Below are 24,172 nucleotides of genomic sequence, written 5' to 3' on the forward strand. Positions count from 1 at the left end.
GCTGTGTGTGTGTGTGTGTGTGTGTGCGTGTGCGTGCATGCATGTGTGTGTGTGCATGTGCGTGCATCAGAAAGAAGTTGAAGAGGTGAGGTAATCGTGGGAGACCGAATCTCACAATGCAGTCGTTCACTGAGACATTCCACTGAGCTGCATAAGGAGGTCTGTTTGAGTGAGTGTGTGTGTGTTTGTGTGTCTGTGTGTGTGCATGCCTGCATGAATATGTGCATATGAAGTAGTGCGTGCATGACACGCATGAGGTCATGTTCGAAAGTGCATGAGGGAGAAAAAGAAAATACAAAACAGAAGGAGGAGGAGAGCTATTGAGATGAGGTAATACCGCTGATTTGTGTGTGCATGTGTCACTCACAGTGTGTGTGTGGTCGAAGAGCTTGTTCAGTGCGACACAACGTAATGCCTTCATCTTCATCAGCTTCCACACAGCAGAAAGTCCTTGCTTTGTTGGTTTCCTCTTCTTAGGAAGCCCAGCAGGAAGTCTATACAGTGACAAACACATGTGTGTGCATGCACCGGTCCTGCAGAGTAGTGCAGTGCCACTGTGTATGCAGTGCTTCAGACAAAACACACACACACACACATATCACTGATGTTATGTGACTGCAAACTGTCAAAATATGTAGAACACTTTTGTATATATGCCCTGAATATCTGCACCCTGGGTTGTTCCCAACAGCACCATCTTCAGTCCTTCTAGAGCTGGATATATAATAAATATGAATTCCTGTAGATGCAAGTGTGATCAGGTTAACATGATCGATCACGCTCTGTAAACAGTGTATGAGTCACATCTATTTGATATTTTTCTGCCTCCAGGTGTGTTGTTTTAGCCACAGTGCAGGTCCAAGAGACTACTCATTGATTGCAGTTGTGTGCCTGAGGTCTTGATTCTCCATTCATCCAGCGCCTTCTCCTCCTTCGTCTTTCAACCTTTTAACCTGCCCTCTCTGCACCTCCTTGCCCCCTTTTCCCTCCTCCCCCATCCCCTTCCATCCTTCCATCTGACCTCTCACTCTCCATTACGCTGAGGGGAGCTCCAGCAGATCAATGATTTCATTGAGAAGGAGCCGGTGGTGCCATTAGGAGGTGAGCTCACCTTCCCAGGGGAGATCTCACTCATTATTCTCAATGACCTCGCCTTTTGTCCATCCCTCCTTACATTGCTCCTTCAGACCCTTTTACCACCCCCAACACACACACACACACACACTTAGTTCTCTTCAGTTTCACGGTGCTGAGAACAGAGCTCTATTTTTAGGCCCAGACTACTGCGGTCGTCACATCTGGCGCCAGTGGCCTTGGTGCTCTCACCCTGGCTTGTAGATACATAAACACATGCACGCATACACACACATACACACACACACACACACACACACCGGCCCCACCCCAGTCAACACTGAGGGAGCACAAAGGTCAAAGAAAATGGCCTACAAAAATATCTATGACATCACCTTGGTGCTCTGAGAAGTGCTGCAGACTCTGAGAAGCCTGGGTGCTACACTGTGTGACATAATGATCTGTTTTCTGCAAGCAGTCACCGTGCAGGTATGTAATGAGCTGCTCTTTTAGCCACACACCTTGATGAGGCAGTGTGTGAATGCTCAAACATGCAGACACAGTCCAGCAAGTGAGCAAATGCATACCCATATGTTCAGATTCACACACACAATATGTTAACAGAGCCCAGAGGCGGCCTGTACCGAGTTGCATTTTATGTAACAATGTTCTTATTCTGCCAGTGTTCTCACCCCCTTCCCCCCCATTGGTTTCACTGGCCTCACATGATGAGCTTGATGTCATTTTTCCCTTCTTTCCCTCAAAACCAGAGAACAAAAACAGCCCGGCGTGTGTGTGTGTGTGCGCGTGTGTGCGCGTGTGTGTTCTCGTATTTGTTGCCTCTTTAGGAACCTTTAATGGCTTGTCAGGACCGGTAGTCCTCATGGAGACCAAAACTTTGTCCGAATAAGTTTAAAACTTAGATTTGCATTCTGGTTAGGTTTGGCATTAACTGTTTATGGTCAGTGTTCGGGATAATGCTTTTTTTTAGGCTGTCCAAATTAAAGGAAACAGTGTCCTGAGAAGAATAGCTGCAAAAACGTGCGTGTGTGTGAGAGTGTGTGTTTTGTGTGTGCATGTCTGTTTATGTGAGCCGTTGCCAGATGTTTTCAGCATGATGTGATTTCACTGCTCTGCTCGCCTCCTGCTCCTCTTTCCTTGCTGAATGTAAGACGACACACTCGCACAGCAAAGACAGACAGACATGTGTGGTATTTAAGCTTAAATGCACCGAAAAGTAAAGTGGGAATGCGTTTCTGTTCATTTGCGGTATTGTATAAACACAGTACAGCATGTTATCTTATGTCCTTAAACACATAAGATGCAAACTTTTACCATAATCTAAGTGATCTCACGTCGTTTTAGAGCCTGTGCGCAACAAAAACAACTTTAGGAGAATCTGCAAAAGTTTTGTATCATCTAGGCTTTTTAATCCACACTTAACTGTTTTGGGACTTCTAAAATACTATTTTTGGAAAACGGGAGTGAAAAAATCTCAAAACATCACCCTTGCGTTTTTGTGTATATGGAAAACAATGATGTCATTGTCACTCTCTTTTCCCTCTTGATTTTGCTGTCACTATCTGTGTTGTTGTCGTCTTCTTCTTCTTGTGTTTGAAGACTGTTTGGTCAATTTGCTTTATGTTTAACTTTTGTTTTCCTTCTTTAGTCCACCTGGCTTGGTTGGAGAGATTGTTATGTATACTTATTCAAATGAAGATTTTTATTGACGTTTGTACACAGTGCACATGCTTACTGTCTCTTCCAGTTGTGGTGTAATTTTTATGGCAGCGTTGCAGCAGCCGCGTACAGCCCTGGCATATGTACAGCATAGTTAAGAGTAGTTTGACAGATTTCATATGGATGAGGACATTTTTTTGAAAATAATGCTGTGTTTGCAAAGATAATCAGGTGTTGGCAATAGGACATAGTTTCCTGACTGGTTCCTGAAAATGCTCTCGTGTGGCACTACAAGATTTAACAAGTGGCATTATCATAGTTTCAGACAAACAATCATGACATGATAAAGGAAATTTGAAGTGTGGGCCTTGGACTCAATTTAGACACATATGCACGATAACTTTCTCTTTTTCTCAATGCAGTTTTATCATAAGTCACTGTTGAGGAATCCTGTGGGACAGAGCTCATACCATGTTGCCCTAAATACTTAAACCATAGTTGTTTAAGCTGCTGTGTGTATACAGTGCATTCACAGTGCATACCTTCTGGCTCCTGCTGCTTCAGAAATGTATCTAGATGCCTTCTGAAGATCCCAAACCCTTCTCTGTCACGCATTCATCCTGGATGGAATAAAAATAGTTTGTTTAAACTGTTACCCAGGCAGTGTCAACACATCAGGTCAACAGGAGCTGAGACAGAACAGCATGCTAAGTCAGGCGGGGTTTTTCCCCCTCTATGCTACGCCCCCATCAGCACCTCATAAGTCGAACCTCACAGGGAATTTAGGCCAAGAGTGCTTTAGTTTGGCTGCTGTGCCATCAGTTTACCGCAGCAGCATTTATCCTGTTGTCTCTGACACACATGTGCAGTGGAAATTTCCAAATACAGAAGGAAAGAGAAAGAAGTAGCCTAACAATTACGCTAATTCTACACAGATTTGGCCTGCATCCTCCACATTCCATTAATGCTCGGACTGCCCACTGCCACTCCTGTCATACCGTCATTTGCTGGAACAATGGTGGATTCCTGTTTATCACTGAGCTGTCTTTGATGCACTTTATCTCTGGCATACCGTAGCGCTGCTTCCTTAGTGACTTATTTGGTTGCCATGTTTTTTTCTTTCTCCTGTTGTAATCTGATTTAGACTGCACCACCACCACCACCACCACCATGTGGATGAGGTTGTGTTTCTTGGCAACTATTTAAAGTGTGTGACAGTATGAGGAAAATCTATTTAATGTGAAGTTTGCTAATTATCTTCCAAAAAAAGACGCAGGGATTTTCTTTTCCCCGGCTCAGTGGCAGAGGGCTGGACTCAGAGCAATGAGTTTTAATCTTGGAAGTTGAACACTTTTCTCTGGTATGTACACAGACTTGCAACAGAGGTCTTATTACCGTAAGTACATGCCGACTTTTTTGGCTGAACCTTGGGGACTCTACCACTGCTTCCTGATAAAGGCGGGAGATTCTTTCCATTGCTATGACAACAGGCTACTTTTGGATTTCCAGGCAGGCTCAAGGCCCAAGATCGCAGTTTGTGGTCATTCCTGATCTTTCAGATATCAAGTTTCCATCTTCATACACACTAACACAAACAGAATCTCTCATACACAAGCAGATGCACAGATGAAGGATTACACAGAGGCCACTTCCCTATTTGTTGTGTAACTATTTCCTGTTTCTGTTGAAGTAACATCAGTGCTCCCTGGGGTGAACGGGGGAGACGCCTTGGGAACTCAGCATGTGTGTATATGAATGCCTATGTGTTGTCAAAAAAATGCTTTGAACTTAAACAAAAAATGCTCGGGTGACCCACAGCCAGCTTTGAACATAAGTTAAAAGCATCAATGAAGGCGTTGGCAGGGCGCACACAGAAACAGCTTTTCCAGTTCCTCTCACGACATCACGTCATGCCTTCTCTATTGTTCTACTGTAGTGATGTCACTGTTGGGCTCTGGATGTGACACATTCACACACACAAACACACTCACACACACAGTCACTCAGTCCCCAGGGCCTGTAATGGCAGGGAAGCTGATCCTGACCACCAGTGTTGCCAAAACCACTGTCACATTGTCCTATATGTATTTAAGTATGAAGGACACACCTTACTTCTGCAGAATATCTGCATGTGAGAACTACACAAGTTCACTTTCCTGAAACTTATTATATTAAAGTCTAAACTAATTATCTAAATGTTAGTCCACCAGCTTTAAATGTTATCTCACTGGGAAATGTTTGCATCTCTTTGAGAATAAAGAAAATGCACTTGAGGAAAGTGGAAAACCTGACTAACAAATTTCACACATCTGCATCATGCGGCTGTCCCTGGTTAGATAACAGCTGTGCCTGCTGAGTAAAAGAATATCACGGGAGGCTGGGTAAGATGCTGCCAGCGTCTCCGAGTGTGCGTTCATTAGGAGACGGGTCACATTTACATAATTTATCAAAAACAGAATCGTTGTAATTACAGCTGCTAGAACAATACTCGGTCATTGAAAGCACGTTCTTTCACTCCCAGAAGTGAAAGAATGCGCCAATTACAAAAAATGCCTCAAATGAATTCATGTTGATCAGCTTGACAGATAACAACCTAAAAAAAAAGACTGGTCTGGGCAGATCTCTGAAATTCTAATCCGGTGTCTGAAGGCACTAGGATGCGATTTGTCCTGTTCAACAGAAGTAGAGAACTCTTATTTATCTTATTTTACGCCTTGGTAAGGACTATGACTTTTGTTGTGCCTTCTCTGGTATAAATCCCTTTCGCTATGTAGCCATTTATTTTGTGTCAGTGCCAGTGTGATGTTAAAGTGTTAAGAGTTGTGCATTGAAAGATCGATAAAGAACGCTAGTGTTATGTACAGTATGTTGTTGTTTAGCTGTTTACTTACATTAGCCAAAATGTTTCCAACATTTTTATATGAAATCTGTATTTCTATTGTATTTTAGATTACTTTTAATGACATCATCCGCTTCAAGGAAATTGCACACTGCTCATTTAACACGTCATGTACCACTGAAAATCAATTAAAAAAAAATTATATTATAATATAATATTCAGTCCCTTGTACAGACAGGCTCTAGAGACGACAGAAAAACACACTGAGACAGGTTGAGCTAATTGTGAGACACGTAGACGTTGGTAGACCAGACACTGAAAAGTGTATATGTGTGTGTGTGTGTGTGTGTGAGAAGAGAGGACCAGATGGCTTGTAGCCCCCAGTGCTGTTTTGAGGCCAGTGTCTGTCAGCCTGCCTGCTGCGCTGCTAGAAGCTAATTAACACTGTTCTGATCTGAAACCTGCCTGTCAGTTTGCATGTTGCAGCGGTACAGGCTCATTAAAAATGAACTGGTCTGCTGTCAGCTTCTGTTTGACAGAGCAGCTTCAGCACGGTTATTGCTGCTCTGCCACCACGTGTGTCAGACTCTCCAGCGTGCGGGAGACAATGAAAGACATGGGGTGTGTTTCCAGCACGTTATTGTGTCCAAGTGCTGCAGGGAAACCCTGTGCAACCCGGTTTCAGCCATTAGCATTCAGAACCATCCGTTCTGCTCAAGAGAACCTGCGAAGATAAACTGACCTCTGGGGAAATCAGATGAGAGCCGCATTCACTCCTGCACACTAATGTCTTTATGGCACAGAAACACACATTACTCCGATACTATATACAGTATATGCAACCTAAAGTTTCATTTTACATGTTTACTTTTATACAAAGTGAATGTACAGCAGGATTTTACCCGTATGTAAACATCATGTAGGAACATGTCTGCAGTGGCCAGCAGCATTTCATATTGAGGCTTCACAGTGCCCTTTTCACTCTTCACCCACGCGCACGCACACACACACACACACACACACACACACACACACACACAAACTACTGAACTCCAACTGGGATTTATAAGTAGTTCATCTGGTTTATGAGGGCCTGTCTGGTCCTGAAAGCCCCCCTTGGTGTGTTTGAAAGTTTACCAGCTTCTCTTCTGTGTGTATGTATGTGTGTGTGAGCTAGAGTATATATTTCTGCAAGTATAGTTGGATTTCTCGCCCATGTGAGACAGATTTACTGGTGCAGTAGCCCCAAGTGCTGAGCTCCGCCGGGGGGTTAAGTTGTTTAGAGGGTAGGGGGTCTTCTGCATTAGTGATGCAAGCAGGCCTCGCTCCAGGCTGCACAGATAGAGATGAAACTGTCTCTTGCACACGCACATGACCAAGTAGGGCATCAGCGCTGCCTCAAATCATATAAACCTCCTCCCATCTGATCTTTATATGTAAGAAGCCCTTCCCTCATTCTTCATCCTTGTTTTCACCTCCTTTGGTTCTTACATTTCTCGTAAAATCTCCAGTTATCTGTGTTAAAACTGGAGAATATTATTGACACATGTCTTAGCCATCAGTCATCTCAGTCCAGTTTTGTTTCTTAATGTGGGAGAATATGAGCCTGTTTTAACCTTTTCAAGTGGTAAAATGGTTGTACAATGAATTAAGTTGATCCTATCTAGTGCACAATGAATTAAGTGAAAAGACACAAAATAAAATGTAATAAAAATGTGTGGCTTCACAGTTGAATGATGAAATTGTGCTGCAGCAAAAATCTTGATAATCAGTGTTTTGTTTGTTACCAGACTCCAAAAGCTGTCAAAACATCGTGATTTGGATTTAGATTTTTGGTGGAAATGACAGTTTAGATGCAAAAGTGATCAGTTGTAGTCATTTTGAATTAAAATACTGCAATAGGTTTGACCATATCTTGCAGCTCGAGACATAACACACATACGCAGCCTCCCACTGCACGACAAATGTCCTCTGGTTATATGACCACAATTTCTCCTAATATTTCCCTATGGATTCAAAGAAAAATCCCCTCACCCTTCCTACTCCCCCTCGACTAATCTTCCCCCCCTGTCCTTCAATGCCTCCCCCACCCTCAGTTGATCCATCCTGCTATCCATCCTCCCCTCTCTCTCTCCCCTGGTGACTACTTCACCCCCCAGGCATGGCAGCTGTGTTCTCCTGTGGGCATTACATCACTGCAAGAGCAGCCTTGTTACTGATCCCCTGACAACCAGCACTATCAACACACACACACACACACACACACACACACCAAAGTGCATATGTACACCTACAGAGACACACACACATTAGTGCACATATGTTTATGCATATTAGTGCAATAAATGTCCACTAGGTCTGTAACCCCTGCAGCAGTGTCCCTTTCTGTCTTCATCTCACCTTGCACTGATTGCCCTTCACACGCGCACGCACGCACACACACACACACACACACACTCAAATATGAACTCACAGAAACATTAACTCAGACTTCATCACCCTAACCTGCCTTATCCGGAGAATGACGTCTCTCTTTGCTGCGGTATCCTGACAGATGATCTGTGGTGTAGGGTGGCGCTCCTGTCGCTGCCTGTCTCACTGGGGAGGAAAGATGCATCCTGATTAACATATTTGATTTATTTTGTGGTGTCAATGGAACGTCATCGAGTGGATTTTAGCGCATAAAAATATTTACGTGTGGGTGAATGTATTTTGAGGAAGAACCTAAGCACATTTGAATATCAGAACAAGCCAAGTATAATCAAAAAGGTTACGTGTTGCATCTCACAACAAATGAGAAACTTCAACCTAAATTATTTGATAATTTTTACAAAAAAAACAAATAAACAGAATCCATACTAACATTTATGTAATGAAATAGGGCTAAAATGACATCAGCAAAGTACAAAATATATTAACTTAATTTATGTTATCAAACATTTTCCACAATTCAGTCCGTCATAGATTTACATTTATTAAAAAATCGCTGCTCTAAAGCCTCAGCAGTGGTTTGAAACCAGACATGCCTTTCTAGGTGATGTTGCCAAAAAGGTCAAATCAGTCAGTTTAAATAATTATGGCGATAAATGTCAGATAATTAAAGATGGATTTTTGCCTCTGCGCAAGAAGTAGAAGCAGTAGAAGAGAACAGTTAAAAATGGTGCCATTAAACGTTACTGCACTGCATTATACTTCATATACGGAACTTAATTTATTGCTAAAGAAGAAAGTTATTATTATATTGCTTGTTCTCTCATCACTTGTCTGTTGCAGAGATCAACCGTGTCTAATCTTTTAACTTTAAATGAATTTGGAGCAAGCTAGAGAAGCTGTTTACTCTTCTAACTAACATCGCTATCTCACACTCATCTATACTTATTTTTGTTTTGATGTGTGTGTTTGTGTGTGTGTAAAGCAAGTTGTCCCAGTAACAATCCCTCAACCATAAAAAGCACGCTTTCAATCTCAGATATGTTGTCTAGAGTGACTGTCCCACCTATTTCTGTCCCAACATGTGCAGTCAATAAAAAAGGCCTGACTGTCATTTATAGCATCTTGGCTGTAATCCTCTAATTAACACACCTACTATTCTGAGCCTTGTTACCCTGCTGAGGACAAGGGGAGGAGGAGGGGGGTGTAAGCAGAGAAGGGTTAAGAGTTTGGAGTTTGACCGTTTAAACGTCGACCAGCAGCTTCTTTGTTTTGTGGTTGTTGGCAGGTGTAAGGAAGTCCTGTGTTTCAAAGCCACTTTATGGCTTGAAGCCACACACACACACACACACACACACACACACACACGCACACACACACACAGCAACCAAAACGAGATGTGGATACAAACCGTGGTGATGACCGTTGTGTTTGAATCACTTTAATGCCAACAAACCACAATGGAGGGCCACACCTGCTCCAACCAGCTGCTGTGTATGTGTGTATATACTTCTCTACAGGGACAGTTTGACTGTTTGAACTTGGAGAATGAGGGCATTTTGGGAAAGTGGCGTTTTGCCAGATCTTCTGAACTCACTTCGGACAAATTTGTTGACTCGAAAAGTGACAATTCTTTTGCAGCTTACTCCGGTTCATACCAACACACGAAACTCACCGGCAAGTTAGTTGCCAGTGAGGCGACAGATCACAGTTCAGGTTGACATTTATTAAGGTTAGTGCATAGATCATAGATAAATATGGATGTAGTCGTCCAGTTGCAAAATGCACTCCCATTTCGATCCTTAAGATTTGCCATTTGACAGGTGTCATGACAGTTTTTGCAACTGGAGGTGCACACACGTCACCTGCAACCAGACACCTATTGGAAGTGCCAGTTGTCAGTCACCCTGGTGTCCACACACACTGTATGTGCTCTATTTTCTTCTAAGTGGGAACATAATTTACACAGCTGACATCATGTGCTATTAAAGGAAACCTGAATGTAGTGATTAAGACTAAAGCTGGTGCTACTTTTGTCCTTCCTTGCATCACTTGTTAAACCATAAGACCATGTCCCTTTGTATGTACAGCATCAATGCAATGCTTTATGCTGTACATATGAATATTTTTTAATATTCATTTTTATATTTATTCTAATCATGATGTCCAAAGATGACAAAGAAATGTTTGTTTAGCACATCTTTGACCAATCAGCTCCATCTGGAGATACCCTCCCAATGAATTATTCCACTTATTCTGTGAAAATCCGTCCATGTATCCTGCGGCTGTGCAGAGGGCAATGAGAGTCCTCACAGTAGTACAAGTGTGTGTCTGTGTGTGTGTGTTTGCTCACTCACGCTGCGACTTCCTCCCAAAACCAATGTCTGGATATGTTACAAAGCCTGTCTTCACCACTGTGACCTATTTGCTCTCCTCGCTCCCTCTCTCAGTGACCCGTAGTTAAACAGAGAGGTGACATAAAGCTGGTCTCACCCGTGTGTGATCATGCAGGGTCTGCAGTGATGAGATGAGGTCAGTCAGTCAGCGTGCAGCTGGCCCCCTAACTAGACATCTTGTATAAGCTCTTTTTTGGAGCTCGTTGCACGCTCACTCAATGCACTTGAAGCCCATCTGACCTGTTTTAAATGTGCTTTGATGTCTCAACCTGAGACTGATCAAATTCAGACTGGATACTTGACTGGCCTACTCATGGAAGGTACGTACATGCTGCAAAAAAAAATAAAAATAAAAAATCACTGTTTCCTGTTAGTGAACATGTGGACTGAGAGAAGATGGCAGCTAAAGGACTTTTTTATTCAATGACCAAATGCATTATACTTTAGTTTTTTTATATGTTGGTGTTGGATGAACTGATTTTGTGGACATACAGTAGTAAGGACACATACATGAATGCAAACTATACATTTGCCTTTTGCTCATTGCATAAAAATAATCTCATGTCTTCAAGGGTATGATTGCATTTAGGTATTTAAAATGCAACTAGATTATTATCAGTGACCATTCAGTTTCCTCCAGTGGTTGTGTTACGTTTAGTGCTGCTTTGTTTCCATAGCTGGACTTGTGGGCTACATGTTTGTCATTCCATAGTAAAGTACCAGGAGTCTGTGGCCTGTCAAAAGGATGATGGCTGCCAACCACAAGCTTGTTTGGTCCTCTCATCATCTCCGGTCGTCTCTTCCACTATTGTCGGTGCATTTTTGCTTCTTTTTTCCCCCCCGGTTCCCCTCCCTCTTCCTCAGCTCCACTTTGTTTCCCACTCCTCTCCTCTTCTTTCCCCTCCACCTTTTCACCGTCAGTGAGAAGAACACAGTGTCCAAACACGGACATGTTAGACACGAACCAGCGCAGGAAACGTGGTGAGGTCACACACATTCCCTAACTTTCAGAGACAAATCGGCTTTCAACACAGGCACTGACAGTCTTAATCCACCTCTGTTCGAAGTGCAACATGCTCGGAGTCTGAAGGATCACTGATATTTCGTATTATGAACTAAAAAGTATAATTCTCTGTTGTTCACAAACCAAGAAAACATGCAAACACCTTTATTCATATTAAAAAGCATGTTGTCGGCACATGAACACTAATATCTTTTTGATCATCTTAGCATTTAACTTGACTTGTAATTAACAAAACAGAGACAAATCCTCCCTGCAGCAGTGAGCATGTATCTGTTAACCAGTTCGATAGCTGCCGATAGAGCCCTGCTTCGCAGTTAGGCCCCTGAGGTGGCTGCATATTTGTTGGGTGAGTAAGGAATGTGGTTACATGCCTTAGACATTAGCTATGACGGAGCTCTGGCTCCGCTAGAGAGGGAGGAGGGTGCAAGGGAGGTAGCAGAGGGAGCGAGGGAGGGCAGAGTCTGAGCTCACGGCAAGTGAGCTCATTCAGCCTCAGCACTCGAGGAGAGAGTGCAGCTCTGTCATTCCCCTAGCACAGAGGGATAGAGAGAGAGAGAGAGAGAGAGAGAGAGAGAGAGAAAGAGGGAGGGAAGAGGAAGGGAGAGGGAGGAGTGTCAGCCAGCGACTGAGCCAATGAGAGACGAGGAGAGTGAAGCAGCACAACAATAGTGGGCTGCTCTTCTGGCTGTGGACTCAGAGAAGGAGCTCAGAGAGAGAGAGACACACACACAGACGCTGCATAAACCAGCTGCAGGCAGATTACAGCTGGCGTTTGTGTACAGGCAATACAGGATACTCACTTTTGTTCTTCCATGCCCTCTCTGCTCCAGCCACAAAACCACAGAATTGCAAAAAAAATATTGACACAGGAGCGTTTTAGGAATTCTTTTTTTATTTCTATTTTTCTGCTGTGATTGCATAGGACTGTTGAACTTGAGGAGTGTGTCCGTAGAGAGTTTGGACCTTTTTTTTTTGTGCTTGGTCAATTCTTTAAAAGTCATTGCCTGGACATTGGAACAGCTGACGAGACCAGAGTGTGTTTGGACACTCGTGGGAGGCAGCTTTGCCAACTTTGGATTTTTACAGTCAGAGTGTGGGCTCACCTCTGTCAGCCCTTTGAGGAGAACTTCTGTTTGTCTGCTCTGACATTTTTTTGTGCAGCCAAGGAAAGGGGGGGGGGCATTGATCGCTCCATCCCTGAAGAGTGGAGCACCAGAACATTTTGATCTGAGTGTGTGTGAGCGAGGCGCAAGATTGTGTTCTGGGGGATGCCTCTGGATGTGGTGATTGCGCCAGCGGAGGACTGTTTTTGGCCGGACCTGCAGGGCACAGACATGAGACTGAAGATCAGGGTCCGCCGTATGAAGGAGGGGAGAGAGCTGCGAGGTGTGTATCCACCTGGACACAAAGGAGGAGAAGTCGCGTGTGTGTTGCTTGTGTGTTGTTGGTGTGTGTTTTAGAAGTGTATGTGATGCTGAGGACGCTGGCTTTTGTGAATGTATACGTAGACCGAATGTATTTTATATTGATTTTAGAGATGTAACAAATATAGAGGTGCCTTAAAAATGCACCATTGTTGAATGCAGGTGTAGAGGATATGAATGAGGGAAAACCCCTGGTAACAGTGTGTGCACTGCAGACGAGTACAAAGGCTCAGTAGCTTTTCAGGTGTTGAGGTATTCCAGTCCAGGCTTGCTGCGAATGAGAGAAGGATGTGAAGTGAATTTTAAGGACGTGTACTGGATCAATAGTTAGATTTACTGCCACAACAGGCCCGAAGCAAAACCTCACAGGGACTCGGCCAAACCCACAAACTGTTTTCCCACCTCTTTGTTTGTGCAGTTAATGTGTTTAGAGACACAGAATAGGAAGACGGTGGATTAAGAGGATGACATCATGAAGACAAGGAGCGATGAAGAGGAAGGAGAGGAGAGAGAGAAAGAGCTCGAGGGGGAGCATGAGAGCCGTGACCCTGGTTATGACATAGTGTTCATGCTCACACAGCCTGTGCTTATTGAGATGTAAAACTATCACAAAGGCTCTTTCTCTCTCTCTCCCTTTCTTCTCCTCTACTATTGGCTTTTCTCTCTCTCTCTCTCCCTCTCTCCCCCTGCTCGATTTCTCCCTGCAGAATGCTGCTTGTGGAGATTATGTTATCAATATGTGTGCAGTGTGCACTGCAGGTGTTTAATGCAACACCTTTTCACACAGAGCGACGGGGCAGTCTGAAACAATGTTTGATACGGGATGCACTTAGTTATCTCACAAAATTTCCATTCAGCTGTTCATTCATTGAAATTTCAATTAGCTGGTGGTTTTACAGTTAGATCCTTGGGGTCATAAATGTGCTAGAATATGAGTGTGAAATGTGCATGTAAACGTAGACGCGATAAACACTCCAGGCCGTATCAGAGAGCCCGTTCAAGGCAATTAGCATAGCAGCTCTCAACACCTGCCTTTCTTCACACTGTTTAGGTGTGTGTGTGTGTGTGTGTGTGAGTGAGTGCACAGCCGGGTTTCACTTCTTTGCTCCGAAAAAAAAGCTAGCAAGTATACCACGTTTGCTTTTTAGCAGCTGAAAATATATGTGTATGTGTTTATCACATGCTGTTTTCAAATAGATGTGTAAACACGGGAGAGTTTATAGTCCGGCATTGCAACAAAGTGGTACTGCTGAAACAGCACAGCAGCTGATCAAAGTGGCATTTTCCCGCTATCAGCCCTGTGAGATGGGGGCACAATAAACCGTTTAACCATCAGCTGGGATGACATGTTAATGTTAATCATACAGTTGTTCCTGCCAGTCATCAGTCTGCACAAAGAGCGATGACCTCATCCTCTACTGGCTCATCTATGGTCTGTCAATCGACACATTTCTGAAAACAGGCACACTCCTGTCGCTTCTCCAGGCTGCAGCACGGCCTTTGTGCAGCTGAGTGGGACATGTGTGCAATGATGTCATGTTGGGAGTTGGGGGGGGGGGATTTCACATTGAAATGCTAATGTCCCCCCCATAGTAGAGGGGGACAGCTGGAGGGGCACAGAGGATGGCGTCATGTCTCCCCTGATATGAACCACAGAGGAGAAGAGAGCAGTGGAGGGGGGTGTGGGTTAGTTATTCAAGCAAATCAATGCCCCCGGGCTGTGGAGGGTTGTACATGGTTGTGGTGTATGTGTGTGTATGTGTGTGTGTGTGTGTGTGTAGAGAACTACTGAAAGCGACACAGACACTGAAACACAGGCACAGAGACAGAAAGGAGGGAGCAGGGGCTAAGCTTATTGACGAGGCAGTCAATTGTACCGATAACAGTGATGTAACAGCAGCGCCCCCATTAACCACAGCAGTCAGACAGGTGTTGTGTGTCTCTACCCATCAGGTCAATATCTCCGGGATTCCACTTCCATTCATCTCACAGCTTCCTTCCATCGATTCACTCAGCAGCACAGCTCCAAAATGCCTCAATATGATCCAAACACACACACTTTTTTGTATCTGCAGGATAATAACCTACCGTCTTTACAGTGGAACACGAATAACAATTTGGCTGAAAGAAATGATTGATGAGCAGAGAGACCACCACTCACCACCAGCAAACAAAGAAGGCCTGAGTGCTTGGCTGTGACAGAGCAAGAGAGGAAAATAATTTCTTACATAAGGGATGAAGTGGGCAGAGGAAAACGGAAAAAGGAAGTCACCGCTGGCTAGCATTGCTGCTGGCGACACAGTGCCCTCTTTCCCCGGTTGAGTGTGGTTTTTTTTTTTTTTTTTTTTAACACATAATACTTTTTTTTAAGCGCCATGTGTTCAGAACTGGGTTAGTCACATCCTGTCCAAGTACATTTTCCAGAGGTTAGACACATGACGTAGCGCAGTGCAACAAGGTAATGTAGTCGCCCAAAAGTTGACATTTGAGAAGTATTTCTGCGAGGCATAAAATCACATCTCCGTCCAGGGGATTTTTCTCACAGGAAGCTGTGTGTTTGTCAGCAGGAAGATCATTCTCTGATCTCAGTTAAGCTACACGTTCCTCGCGCTCATGTATCTTTAATTGAATGTAGCCGCATGTCGGTTAGTCTGCTGCACATCATGCTGCACTGAAGATGAACTCATCTCTCCCAGTTGACCTTGTGATTTCATCCATGTGGACAGCTGTGCTGGTGTGTGTCACGGGGTATTTTCAGTGACCTCAGTGTGAATGTACACTGTGTTAGTTCATGTGTGTGCTTTGTGCGTCTACATTGGAATGGACGGACGTGTCATCGTTTTCTTTTGGAGAATGTGAGGCCATGGTGTGTGTGTGTGTGTGTCCGTGTGTCCTCTAGATGTTTAGTTTTTTGTTTTCTTCACTCAATGAGCCAACTGTTACCAACTGCCCTTCCTCATCCTCATGACTAGCTGAAGTAGAATGCATTCAGGATGATACAGGATGACAAGAGCACATATCTCCTGTATGACTAACGTCCATTAGCACTAGCCATGTAAAGTTGTGACTACGCTGAAGGTGTTGTAATTGTGTTGATGTAATGCCACTGTAATTTAAAAGCCCTGGTGAAAATCGGGCAGGCACCCACTCTTATCTTTGACTTCAGTCTCCCTTCATGCCAGTAACAACTTACTCACTCTCCCAGTCACATGCTGGCCCCACGTCTTCCTGCTGTTTTACTATTTATTTTACATCAGATGAGGTCAGTATAGTAATCATGTCGGTAATTATTAATCCAGACGCACACTAGATTTGAAAGGAGTACTTTCAGTCATGTCCTCGTGTGCACACACAAAAACACTTTCTCTGCAGTGTTAAACACACAAACACACAAACTGCATCGCTGCCACAGGAACATCCTGTCTTCAGTCCTTCTAACAACTCTCTAACAATGTCCTCACACAGAAGGGGAAATGGTTGAAGTGTGACGTGAGGCTTTTCCTGTTGATTGAAGCGCTTCCTCCTCACATAGATACAGTATGTGACAGGGGCTATATGTAGCACCATTTATTTTATTTTCCAGTCTGTGTGTGCACACACAGTCTTCATACCAGTGCCTTTGGAAACAGAGAAAGCAGGAAGAAAACCCTTCAAAGAACTAACCTTCCTCTTTCTGTTTTATCAATTAGTAACGCTGTAGCACCACCCCAAGGATCACTAGAAAGAGGCTCTGGTGGAGATTTACACTGCCTGCACATTCTACAGCCAAACTGTGGACTACAAATGTCTGTTTAGTCTACAGTAGAGGCCAAATAGTTCAGTTCATAGAGTCAGAGGATTTCTCTCAGCCTCTCCTTCCTTTCATGAAACAGTCCCTCTTGCCCTGTAAGCTATCAGATCGCTCTTTCTGCATCCATCCATCTATCTTTCCCTCCACTTAACCCCCCATGTGGAGCGCTGATGTCATTGCTCTGCTGGTTGCCATTAATAGCTGGAAACAGACAAGCCTTCTTCACTTTGCTCTTAAAGGGACAGTGCGCCGAGAATAGCACTCGGTCATGAGAATGCATCCAGTTACAGGAGCTGCAGTCTTCAGTAATGCAATCATCTCACTGTTTGCTTGATTTTTCCCCCCAATCTCCTCTTATTTATCCCAGCGTTCATATCTGTTTGAAGAGGGCACATTGTGTACCGTGCGTGCATGTGTGTGTGTGTGTGTGTGTGTGTGTGTGTTGCTACATGAGCAGTGCAGCTGGGTGTGTGTTACAACGGAAGGCAATGTCCTCCCTGCACTGTGCTGTGTGTGCTACTTTCGAACAGTGATGTCATGTCTCACTCACTCTCACTCTTTCTGTGTGTGTGTTGTGTGTGTGCTGTGTCCCTCATTGGGTCAGGCAGAGCTGAATGTAGATTAGGTTCTAATCTCCTTTCCGGAGCTCAGGGATTCCTTGAAGCACACCCCTCCCTGCTCGATACACTCCTCTGCGAGGTCATCATTACACACACACACCCACCTCCCCTCAGTGGCCCCCACCCTATAGTTATACAACCGCTGTACTGCCGAGGTAATGAGTGCATGCATGTGTGTGCACTCAACAGAGAATCATGGACGGTGAGAGTGAATATGAAGCATATGTTAACTTCCACATTGTGATCATGTCATCAGAGAGTGTCTTCTTAAAGTGTATCATCTTTTTAGTGTGTGTGTGTGTGTGTGCTGAGCAGTTGTCAGGGGGATGTTACTGGGCCTCTGTCCTGGCCCTGCACCTGTGGCCTCTTTCATTCCCTCAGCCTGACGCAATGCACTGCTACAGGACATGAGCTCATGCAGGAAACAGAGCCCCGTACACCCACACACACACATACACACACACACACTCTCATGGACACATATGCCAAAAGTGGAGCCGCCTGCCTCTTAAAGGCCCAGACGCACATTCCTTGCTGCACAGCATTTAACCTAACACTCACACAGAAGCCCAGAGAGCCTCTTTTACTCCTGTTGCACTAAGCAGGACCCAGACATCATAGCCCAGATTCACCTCTGAATGTGCACAGAGTGTCTGTGTACTCAGCTAATGGTGTTTTGGAGGGTGTTTTTTTTTTTCAGTGCACATGATGAGCTCATGGGAGTGTTTGTGAAGTTGCCCGTGTGTTTTCTGACGGCTGTGTGGAAAAAACCATTAGTGTACCTAAACACCACTCCCTCTCTTCTTTCTCTGCAGGAGGTTTTGCTGCTTTCTCTTCCTGTTTCCCCGGCCTGTGTGAGGGGAAGCCTGCCACTGCTCTGCCTATGAGCTTATCCCAGCCCTGTTTGCCCGTGGCTAATGTAGGGCCCACTCGCATCCTGCCACACCTCTACCTGGGTTCACAGAAGGACGTCCTCAATAAGGTAAGATTCCTTGTGCACTGTTTAATTAATTCCACCACCATACAGGAAGATGAATTATGTGTTTCATCATCATTACCTGGCAACAACACATAAACCCCTCTTATCTCTGCTGTCCTATCTCCTGTAGGATCTGATGGCTCAGAATGGTATCACTTACGTGCTGAATGCGAGCAACACCTGCCCCAAGCCAGACTTCATCAGTGAGAGTCATTTCATGCGCATCCCGGTCAATGACAACTACTGTGAGAAATTGCTTCCCTGGCTGGACAAAACCAATGAATTCATAGGTAAGAGGAGGGGGAAATGGAATAAAATTAGCAGCGCAGAGCACAATAGCTACTGAGGCAAGCGTCTTTTCAAGGAAGTAAATACATCTCAAGTTATGTGCTTAAGAATTCCATGATAGTCGATACATCATATCCGCACATTGTTACCATTAATAAACACTCAATGAGCAGCTTAAGCAACAATAGCATCAGGTATAACACATCCGTTCAGATGACCCCCCTGTGTTTTTACAGGAAATGTCAGTTGGCTTTCAATAATAGGCACTTGCTGTCTCCTGAGACTTTGTGCTAAAGATGAGACCTGTCAGGGATCTGCAGTGTTGTGCACATTTATGTATGCTTGTGTGTATTCCTATATTCTCACCCCCCCCTCCTCCCTCCTTCAACAGACAAAGCTAAGGTGTCAAACTGCAGAGTCATTGTGCACTGCCTGGCTGGAATCTCGCGTTCAGCGACCATCGCTATTGCATACATCATGAAGACAATGGGCTTGTCATCAGATGATGCCTACAGGTAAATTTGCTCCTCCTCCCATCCACCACCAGCTGAGCTAAGGTGTCAGCCACAGTAAAAAGGTAACTCAGCGGCAGAGGAAATGCTAGACGATTTTCTCAACCCCCATCCCTGCAGTCGTGAGGAAATTAAATTGTTTGATGGCTGCTAGGGAACAGAGTGTCTGCTAAAGGCTTTGAGTTGCCATGTCAGAACAACACTAGCACAGGATTATGTATTGCATAAACAAAGCAGTTCACACTCTGTGCCTAATTCATCGAGGCTACATCGCCCTCAGTACCTCACATGAATTCAACAGTTGCCTTCAAAATGCAGTAACTAATATTTTCCATCTTTTTTTCTTTCTTTTTTTTATCCTGTCAGGTTTGTAAAAGACCGGAGACCGTCCATATCCCCCAACTTTAACTTCCTCGGTCAGCTGCTGGAGTTTGAGAAGGGCCTGCAGTTACTCCAGGCTTTGACTTCAACGTCTGACGAGAACATTTCTGAAAACAACAGCAAGCAAAGCTCTGACATTAATGGAGTGGACACAGGTTTCGCGATGAACGGACATCACGGCAACAATGACTCATCTGCGGCAGATCCACACATCCCAGCAGAACCCAAGCTACCATCACCCATCTCCCTCCAGCAAGGCTTCAATGGCCTGCACCTCTCCGCAGAGAGGATCATGGACACTAACCGGCTCAAACGCTCCTTCTCGCTGGACATTAAATCTGTCTACTCCCCCAACAGTCCCCGTTGCCCCAGCCTGGCACCCACGCACTCTGAAGACGTCCCCAAGCTCTGCAAGCTTGACAGTCCAGGAACTGGCACCTCAAATGGTGTCTGTTCCCAGTCTCCAATCCTAGACAGCCCCAGCCCGTCGGATTCTCCATTCCCCTCACCAGGCAGCAGCGGCAGCATAGGGGGTTTGGGGCTCGGAGGAAGTGAAGTCCATCGGTCTAGTTCTTCGTCCTCCAGACCCAGGAGAAAACCTAAGCACAGCTCCAGCAGTTCACCAGTCCACGCACAACCACACCAACCTCCACAGTCCCTCAGCTTGTCACTGGACCACAAGAACCCCAACCAGGACGAGAACTTAAAAGGCTCCCTGCTCCTCTCGCTACCCTCGCTGCCCACTGTGGGGTCTGGAACCATGTGGACCAAACACAGAGACACTGTCCAGGCCACTACTCCCGTCACACCAGTCACACCCACCACTGATGCCCCCTGGCACTTTGGGGCATCGGAGGGCGGTGAGAGGGGAATGGATCTAGGAGAGGGCGGAGATGGAGGAGGGGAGGAGTCATCCGTGAGGTTTGGCAGCAGCTCAGCGTATGTGGCGTTTGGGTGCAGTGAAGGTGTGCGGTTACGAGACAAATCTCTGAGGGAGAAGCCCTCAGCGCCGCAAACACAGAGAGACTCCACGTCATCATCCGCCATGTCCCTGTCCAGCAGCTCGAACAACAGCGGGCCTGTGGCGGAGAAGCAGTTCAAGCGGCGCAGCTGTCAAATGGAGTTTGAGGACGGGATCGCTGAAACGCGGTCCCGAGAGGAGCTGGGGAAGATCGGGAAACAGTCAAGCTTCTCTGGAAGCATGGAGATCATTGAGGTATCCTGACAGATAATGGACTTCATCAGAGATGTCCTATGGGGACGAAAATAGACCTTGTTTGAAGGTGTTCAAGAAGGGGACATATGAGGAGGAGCACAAGATGTGTCTTTTATGCTCCCCTCACTGACAGTGTTAAAGACTCCTACTGAGAGAAGGACAAATAGAGACACAAGCTGAGAGTTAATGTGAAAAGGTTTAGCAAGTGAATTAGCATCGGCACCTGGACAGACAGAGCCTAAGACGTGGTGCTCAGCAGACCATAACCATCCTGAACTCTCATAGAAATCTGAAGAAAAGCCTGGATGAGGGTGGGTGACTGTAATGTAGGTACTGAAAATATTCGGTCACAGATTTAAAAAAGAAAAAAAAAAAAGGAACAACACAGGTTAAGTGAACATTGCATCCTTATTACATAGAAAACCCCTATTTTGACAGCGTTTGGACAAAAACTGCTTGCCTGTGGTCAAATGTAGTGTGCTTCAGTGGGTGTATATCTTGTGATTCGAACCAAGCCCCATGTTTTTTCGCCCAGAGCTTCACCCCGGTGTAAAGAAAGCCTCAAAACCTCGCACGACTACGTCCCCACCCCCAGACTCCCGGCGGCTCTGCATTACAGCGTTGATAGCTCTACAGACTCCTTTTTAAAAAGCACCGTCTCCTCACAGAGATCCCAAGGACTTAATCAAAGGTGGTACTGCATCAAAACAATGAAGGATCCTCAGCGAGGGGAAAGACTTTGAGTTGAAGACTCTTAGTGACGGGCAGTGACACGTCCCCCCCCACCACCCTACAAAGCACAGAGTGTCTTTCCTGACTTTGGCTCCCTTGTTTCAAGTGTTAACAGCGTGACGGGACTGAGGTTTCAGGATGTTGACGAGGGTTTCTCTCTAAAGCCCTTCATCTCCTTTAACCCACACACCCCACACACACCCCTTCACCATTGCTCCCAGTCACCACCTATGGTCACCACTGAGCATGCACCAGAAAGGCTGACTACAGAGAGACAAATACTATATATACAATATGAATATATGGACTTTTTTTGTTGTTATAGTTTTAATTTATTGTACTGGTTCATTCTGGTAATGAGAAATAATATAATGTTTTGTGGATTTATTTCTTTTCTTCTTTTTCTTTTGAATTATTATTGTTATTATTATTATTATTATTATTATTATTATTTGCTGTATGGTATTTATGAACACACACTCGTACAAATACACACATTCAACAAATTCAAGCGAGCAATATGTGCTGTTCCTTCTTTGGGGGAGAGTGATGTATGACTTTGAAATGCACTTTTCTGCTTTCTGATGAACAGTTGTGATTATTCCATTCACACCCTGGCAATTTAATATTCAAAAAAAAAAAAAAGCCGAGCGAGTTGAGTTTTGGTTCATGTGAGAGCGTCGTCTGTGGTGTGGGTTTATCACAAGCGAGGGCTGAAGCGTTCGACTAAAGAGACGTTTCAGAGACACACACACTACGATCACTCACACACACAGTGGGACATTATTTCCTGCCACTGTCATCAGGGCTTGCATAGCAACAACTATATGCAAACAGACACGCTCTCTTTCACAAGACTCCCAGTGTCCTCTCCGGAAAGCCAGCTCCAAGTTCACCAGTCGTCGTCATCATCATAGTACGTCCCAACAAAGCTGAAACCAACGCTCACACTCATACCCGTACTGTATTGTACCCATGATATATTCACTCCTGTAGAACATAAGCCCAAACACACGCACCCTTTTTTTTCATTCTCAGGGGATCTTTCAGTGAGCCAAGCCCGACACAGGGTTCATAGCTGCTGGTACATCAGCACAATGCATGTCCGTAAAGCTCCCTCGCTTTCTCTCTCTCTCTCTCTCTTTTTTTTTATTATTCTTCTTCTTATTTTCATATTTGTCCAAAGCTTCGATTTAACAAAAATCAGCATAACAAAAAGGAAAGGGAAAAAATAAAAGAGGATTTTTCATATCCTGAGGTGAAAGAAATGAAAACTTTGCTCTCCTGGTGCGAGACGGTTTATTTATTTATGATGTAAAATGTGTTTCTTTTCCTTTGACCCTTGATTAGCTGTTATCTTTGGCAACCTTTGACCTTTGTGCTGCTGCAGCTCCAGTAAGTTTCGGATAGATTCCTGTGTTCCCATGAGGCGCGAGCAACCTCTCCCCATCCTCCTCCCTCTATTTTTAAGAAATGTTGTTAGATTTATTTATGACATGTAACAAAGATGATGCAGGCTGTCCCATTTGCTAAAGTTGCTGTTGTTATCATTATTATTATTATGATTATTATTATTATTATTATTACTTGTAAATATCAATGCATCTAAGAACACTGATGACTTTAGATGAGTTTTTAAAAGAAAATCCTGATACCTTAGGCTGCTTGACGCAAAAATACCTCAGGTTCTATTGAAAGGCTTTTCCTTCCCCTGTACATGTTTTGTGAAAATGAGACAAAAATACAGACATGACAAAATACCAACTCCTCTCTGCTTCTTCTTCTTTCCTCTTCTTCTTGTGTGCTTGCATGCCGGGCTGAACGGGGGAAGGAGGAGGGGGAGGTCGGGAAGGGAAATCCACCTGACCGATGAACAACGCATTATGACATCACCGAGCATTGGAGTCTTGCAATTGATTTTGTGTTTTAACAAAGTCCTTCGCTTCGACCACACAACACAGCTTTATTGATTTCTCTGCCCGAGACACTGACAACGCCACGTATTTCCTTATGCTAATGGGATGTGGTGAATTATTTAAAGAAGAGAAGTTTCCTTTCAGACAGACGTGTTATTATCAGATTTACACCAGATTATCGCTGAGAATGTTGTAAGACTGGGACACAGTCAAGACCGGAATATAAATGGACTAATACAACTTGCATTTTTATCTCCTAGCAACAAGGCAAACATACATTATGTCCTTAAATGTAAAATGCTGTCAGTCTGGAGTCTTAACCTTCAAGTCCAAAGTCATTCTCCCAAGAATCAAGCAAGTTACAAGTCGAGTCGTATCATGAATATTGAAGATGGAGAGGATTTCCCACATTTAAATATGATAAAAACGCAACTTTTGAACATTCCGACTCAGTGAATTGGTGAGACTGCAGGCTGGTTTGAGTCAACAGTCGCTTCCATGGATGTATGGGTGTACTCTTCATATCTAAACATTAAACAGAAGACAAGAGAAAACAAAATCTCATATTTTCAATGCATACTATAGTTTAAACCCACTCGAGTCAAATCATCGTAATCTCTGACATATAAGGGCAATTAAATGATACTTAAAAGTCCATAGTGTAACATCTTTGGAGGGTAAGCAGAAATTGAGGAGATATACAGTATATATACTGTGTATAAAGATATATCATTTAGTTTCTAGAGCCTTAGACTAAACCTTTACGTCAATGTCATCATGTTACGGTCTAAAAGAACAGAAATCAGCCATGGGGTGTGTACATACAAACCAATACATAAATACATAATAATACTAATAAGCCCATTGAAGT

The 24,172-nt window shown here is 44.3% G+C and overlaps 1 protein-coding gene across 4 annotated transcripts in view; it reads left to right on the plus strand.

The window, feature by feature from the left end:
• The window catches only part of dusp8a (dual specificity phosphatase 8a), a 44,434-nt gene extending 21,285 nt beyond the window's left edge, over positions 1-23,149 (plus strand). For 3 of the 4 annotated variants that reach the window (XM_058646328.1, XM_058646329.1, XM_058646330.1), the window contains exons 4-7: positions 18,093-18,259; positions 18,387-18,546; positions 18,936-19,059; positions 19,423-23,149. In XM_058646328.1, the coding sequence (XP_058502311.1) occupies positions 18,093-18,259; positions 18,387-18,546; positions 18,936-19,059; positions 19,423-20,662 (1,691 nt within the window). In that variant the 3' untranslated portion in view covers positions 20,663-23,149. Of the gene's footprint in view, positions 1-12,011; positions 12,830-18,092; positions 18,260-18,386; positions 18,547-18,935; positions 19,060-19,422 lie in introns of those variants that run through there. The other variant, XM_058646331.1, reaches the window with a different exon arrangement.
• The last annotated feature ends 1,023 nt before the right edge of the window (positions 23,150-24,172 follow it).

The sequence above is a fragment of the Solea solea genome, chromosome 12, assembly GCF_958295425.1.
Source record: "Solea solea chromosome 12, fSolSol10.1, whole genome shotgun sequence".
NCBI classification, from domain to species: domain Eukaryota; kingdom Metazoa; phylum Chordata; class Actinopteri; order Pleuronectiformes; family Soleidae; genus Solea; species Solea solea.